This window comes from Bombina bombina, chromosome 3, assembly GCF_027579735.1.
Source record: "Bombina bombina isolate aBomBom1 chromosome 3, aBomBom1.pri, whole genome shotgun sequence".
In the NCBI taxonomy this organism is placed as follows: Eukaryota; Metazoa; Chordata; class Amphibia; order Anura; family Bombinatoridae; genus Bombina; species Bombina bombina.
This window is the reverse complement of record NC_069501.1, coordinates 973,966,717-973,973,114: the sequence shown is the minus strand read 5'-3', so window position 1 is coordinate 973,973,114 and position 6,398 is coordinate 973,966,717. Positions and strand designations below refer to the sequence as shown.

General features: G+C 35.1%; 1 protein-coding gene across 1 annotated transcript in view; it reads left to right on the top strand.

Annotated features, from left to right (window-relative positions):
• The first annotated feature begins 546 nt into the window (after window positions 1-546).
• The window catches only part of WNT1 (Wnt family member 1), a 21,058-nt gene continuing 15,206 nt past the window's right edge, over window positions 547-6,398 (top strand). The window contains exon 1 of the mRNA XM_053704955.1: window positions 547-656. Coding sequence (XP_053560930.1) covers window positions 547-656 — 110 coding nt within the window. The remainder of the gene's footprint in view (window positions 657-6,398) is intronic.

Genomic DNA, 6,398 nt, shown 5'->3' with positions numbered 1-6,398 from the left:
AAAATCTGAAGATGTGGGGGTGGGAGGATTGCCCCCTCAGCGTTGGATTTAGTGGCTGTCATGCAGGGAAGGATTGGGGAGGAATTGTACAATGACTGAGTCTGGCTCTATGGACATTAAGAGTATTAATCTCTCCCCACCTCTCTTTCTCTCTGGCCTTCTCTGATGGAAAGACAGCTCCTGACCGTTGTGTCACCTACTCAGTAGGAGCAGAACATGTCCCTTCGTCCTTATTGTTAGGATAAGCCGAGGTCTTCTTATTAAGTGCTGAGTGGGAGCTCTTTGCAAATTCTCAACATAGCATCTTCACTACTGAACACAAGAGGACTACCCTTCTCTCCAGCATATATCTCTGGGGACAAAATACAGTGTGCAAGGCTACAAGATTAGACGTTATCTTTAAAACTTTTTTTTTTATAGTCAGACAAAATCACCTACCTGCCCAGCCCAGCTTGAGAAGCCTCCTGAGATGAGCAGTGACCTGTGCACAACCTGACAAGACCAGCTGCTGACACCTGCTGCACTGCCTGGGCACCTGTCACAGACATGAAGTTCATCGCGTTCATGGCTGGTTCCTCACTTTTTAAGTCTTTGTGGGTTTTAGCTTTTTCCACTCTGTCCCACACGATGGCTTTGAATAACAGTGGGAAATGGTGGTGAGTCTTGGAGTAGATGTATCTGATGTGAACCAATAAATATTTAATTTATATAATACCATGATTGTTTAGGGAAACAAGCAAGGCTCAGGCAATGAGATAGCACAACATCCATCTCAATCACATATAGCCTGGGTCCGAATATGGGTTATTTGGTGGCTGTAAATTAAAATCCAAATCCTACATTTATGGAGAAACATGGTCACCATACTAAGTTCAAATAATTTTCCATCTTTTATGGTGGTCACGGTATATTGGCTAGTGCAGGTCATGGTGACCTTATTTAGTAAAATTACAGGTTATATATAGTGATATTGTAGGTGCAGAATATGTGCAGCTGTAGTACTTACATTTAGCAGTTATGTATCTGCATTTATATTACTAATACAAAACACTTGCAATTACGACAACATTTATTTCACACGTTTAAATCCATTATTTGGAGTTTGCAGTTCCTACACTTAATTACATTAATGATTAATTAACATGCACTTCAGTAATATATTAGACGTGTGTGTGTATTATATATATATATATATATATATATATATATATATATATATATATATATATATATATATATATATATATGTGTGTGTGTGTGTGTGTGTGTATATATATATATATATATATATATATATATACACACTCACACACTTGCACTCAACAATAAAGTTACCTGTGTCTATTCCACAACCACGTGTGGGCTATTCATACAGTACCAATGCAATTACAATGTATCCTACTAGCGGAACCTTGCACTAAGTTTCATTCTTATAAATATCACAATTGCATTCTTATTTCAATTAATATAATTACCAATACTATTGCAAATAAGCAGCCATCACAATGCCACTGACCTTTATCTGCTACTAATGACTTTCACTTGTGCATTACAATACCTTGTCTACTGTATTTGACCTGCCGCTATACAGCGGTGCATTTATACCCTACTTATAACAAAGATTATCATCACTTCACTTTACCAATTTCAGCTGCCTAAACAGGGTTTTCACAATTACCAACTACATCTGCCCTTACATGTATGCACCAGGATGTATTACTACTATACCAGACTTTATTACATGTATACATCAGGGTATACTATACAATACTTTATTACATGCATGCATCAGGTATAATATACCAGATCTTATTACATGCATGCATCAGGGTATAATATACCAGACTTTATTACATGCATGCATCAGGGTATAATGTACCAGACTTTATTACAGGTATGCATCAGGGTATAGTATACCAGACTTTATTACATGTATGTATCAGGGTATACCAGACTTTATTACATGTATGTATCAGGGTATACTATACCAGACTGTATTAAATGTATGCATCAGGATATACTTTACCAGACTTTATTACATGTATGCATCATGGTATACTATAAAAGACTTTATTACATGTATGCATTAGGGCAGTGTTTTTCAACCAGTGTGCCGTGGCACACTAGTGTGCCGTGAGAGATCCTCAGGTGTGCCACGGCAGACTGACAACAGTGTGACATATTTTTTAAACTTTGCTTGTTTTTTACTCCCAGTGCAGGGGTAGTTTGTAGGAGGCATGGCATAACAGCACAATACATACAGTATGTGTGTGTTTGTGTGTATGTGTATATGAATATGCTGTATTAGGCTACAATGTGTGATTTTTTTTAAAATTTTGGGATGGTGGTGTGCCACGGGATTTTTTAATGTAAAAAAGTGTGCCACGGCAAACAAAAGGTTAAAAATCACTGCATTAGGGTATACTATACCAGACTTTATTACATCTAGCATCAGAGTATACTATACCAGACTTGATTACATGTATGCTTCAGGGTATAACATACCATAATTTATTACATGTAAATATCAGGATATACTATACCAACCTTTATTACATGTATGCATCAGGGTATACTATACCAGACTTTATTACATGTATGCATCAGGGTATAGTATACCAGACTTTATTACATGTATGTATCAGGGTATACCAGACTTTATTACATGTATGTATCAGGGTATACTATACCAGACTGTATTAAATGTATGCATCAGGATATACTTTACCAGACTTTATTACATGTATGCATCATGGTATACTATAAAAGACTTTATTACATGTATGCATTAGGGCAGTGTTTTTCAACCAGTGTGCCGTGGCACACTAGTGTGCCGTGAGAGATCCTCAGGTGTGCCACGGCAGATTGACAACAGTGTGACATATTTTTTAAACTTTGCTTGTTTTTTACTCCCAGTGCAGGGGTAGTTTGTAGGAGGCATGGCATAACAGCACAATACATACAGTATGTGTGTGTTTGTGTGTATGTGTATATGAATATGCTGTATTAGGCTACAATGTGTGATTTTTTTTAAAATTTTGGGATGGTGGTGTGCCACGGGATTTTTTAATGTAAAAAAGTGTGCCACGGCAAACAAAAGGTTAAAAATCACTGCATTAGGGTATACTATACCAGACTTTATTACATCTAGCATCAGAGTATACTATACCAGACTTGATTACATGTATGCTTCAGGGTATAACATACCATAATTTATTACATGTAAATATCAGGATATACTATACCAACCTTTATTACATGTATGCATCAGGGTATACTATACCAGACTTTATTACATGTATGCATCAGGGTATAGTATACCAGACTTTATTACATGTATGTATCATGGTATACTATATCAGACTTTATTACATGCATGCATCAGGGTGTACTATACCAGACTTTATTACATGTATGCATAATGGTATACTATACCAGACTTTATTACATGTATGCACCAGGATATGCTATACCAGACTTTATTACATGTATGCACCAGGATATACAATACCAGACTTTATTACATGTATGCACCAGAATATACTATACCATACTTTATTACATGTAAATATCAGGATATACTATACCAACCTTTATTGCATGTATGCATCAGGGTATAGTATACCAGACTTTATTACATGTATGTATCATGGTATACTATACCAGACTTTATTACATGTATGCATCAGGGTATAGTATACCGGATTTTGTTACATGTATGTATCATGGTATACTATACCAGACTTTGTTACATGTATGCATCAGGGTATACTTTACCAGATTTTATTACATGTATGCATCAGGGTATACTTTACCAGACTTTATTACATGTATGCATCAGGGTGTACTATACCAGACTTTATTACATATATGTATCATGGTATACTATACCAGACTTTATTACATGTATGCACCAGGATATACTATACCAGACTTTATTACATGTATGCACCAGGATATACTATACCAGACTTTATTACATGTATGCATCAGGGTTTACTATACCAGACTTTATTACATGTGTGCATCAGGGTGTACTATACCAGACTTTATTACATGTATGCACCAGGGTACACAATACCAGACTTCATTACATGTATGCACCAGGGTACACTATACCAGACTTTATTACATGTATGCATCAGGGTTTACTATACCAGACTTTATTACATGTGTGCATCAGGGTGTACTATACCAGACTTTATTACATGTATGGATCATGGTATACTATACCAGACTTTATTACATGTATGCACCAGGATATACTATACCAGACTTTATTACATGTATGCACCAGGATATACTATACCAGACTTTATTACATGTATGCATCAGGGTTTACTATACCAGACTTTATTACATGTATGCATCAGGGTGTACTATACCAGACTTTATTACATGTATGCACCAGGATATACTATACCAGACTTTATTACATGTGTGCATCAGGGTATACTGTACCAGACTTTATTACATGTATGCATCAGGGTGTACTATACCAGACTTTATTACATGTATGCACCAGGGTACACTATACCAGACTTCATTACATGTATGCACCAGGGTACACTATACCAGACTTTATTACATGTATGAATCAGGGAATACTATTCCGGACTTTATTACATGTATGTATCAGGGTATATTATACCAGACTTTATTACATGTATGCAGCAGGGTATACTATACCAGACTTTATTACATGTATGCCCCAGGGTATACTATACCGGACATGTATCAGGATATATTATACCGGACTTTATTACATGTATGTATCAGGGTATATTATACCAGACTTTATTACATGTATGCAGCAGGGTATACTATACCAGACTTTATTACATGTATGCACCAGGGTATACTATACCAGATTTTATTACATGTATGCACCAGGGTATACTATACCGGACTTTATTACATGTATGTATCAGGGTATATTATACCAGACTTTATTACATGTATGCAGCAGGGTATACTATACCAGACTTTATTACATTTATGCAGCTGGGTATACTATACCAGACTTTATTACATGTATGCACCAGGGTATACTATACCGGACTTTATTACATGTATGTATCAGGATATACCCACCTAAAAGAGCATTCCACAATACCTCAGTCTACAGTACCAGGGTATCCCATCAGAATGACAGATATTGCAGTACCTGACTTTAAAAGCAAAAATAAACTAAAAATGCAATAATGTGGGCTAGATCACTATTTCCTAATCTCTGTGTACTGATTATTTTCATGGTCTTTTATATAAATAATTAATAAATCAAACTTTATAATGCAACTAATCTAGTCTGCAAAATTTAAAGTGTTATTAATCACATACAATTTATATGATATTCTCTTAACAAACCTTAAGAACATATATAGTGTATTAAAGGGATAGCCTAGTCAAAATTAAACTTTCACGATTCAGATAGAGCATGCAATTTTAAGCAACTTTCTAATTTATTCCTATTATCAATTTTCCTCATTCTCTTTGTATCTTTATTTGAATGTAAGCTTAGAAGCCGGGTAGCGCTTGCTGATTGCTAGCTACATTTAGACACCACTCAGATAGTGCTACCCAGGTGCTTAACCAAAAATAGGCCGGCTCCTATGCTTACATTCCTGTTTTTTTAAATAAAAATACCAAGAGAACAAAGAAAATTTGATAATAGGAGTAAATTAGAAAGTTGCTTAAAATTGCTTGCTCTATCCGATTCATGAAAGTTTCATTCTGACTCGACTATCACTTTTCAAAGATTAATGAAGAAATCAACAATTGATGATCAATTATATTGTTTAGAAGGAAGACTGTAATTATTATTATTATTATTATTATTATTTTATCTCCAAAATGTTATTTCAGACTGTATTACAATCTATTTTGGCTTTTTTTTCTGTTTTTGGCTTGGTTGAAACAAAACATGTTTGTGTCCTAAGTAAACCAAAATGTCCTTGTCAGGCTTGCAGAGTCATACCATGAGGACCAAGGCATTTTTGTACTGCCAGTGAGCATTAGATGGAACTACATAATTGTTAGTTATGCTAGTTTACATTAAAATAGCTTGACAAGTATACAGGCAGAAAACTATTTTACAAATGCTAAAATGCAGCTCTTTCAAATGTATATGTTACGAAATGTGGTGCAGCTCTCTCTGACAACAAAGTGTTAAACAATGCTGAAAAATGCAGAACAAGTTTGCATGACATTATGAAATATATAAATAAACCCATTTATGTATATTTAACATCCCACTCAGTTTCACTACACAGAACTTTGGCAAGAAGTTAAAAAGTTTTCAGAAATGTGCCTCCTATATTAAGTATAGCTAAAGTTATTCTACAGATCATGCTGTCATAAGCAAACATGTGTTAGCAAGGACACCAATGAAGTGCCAC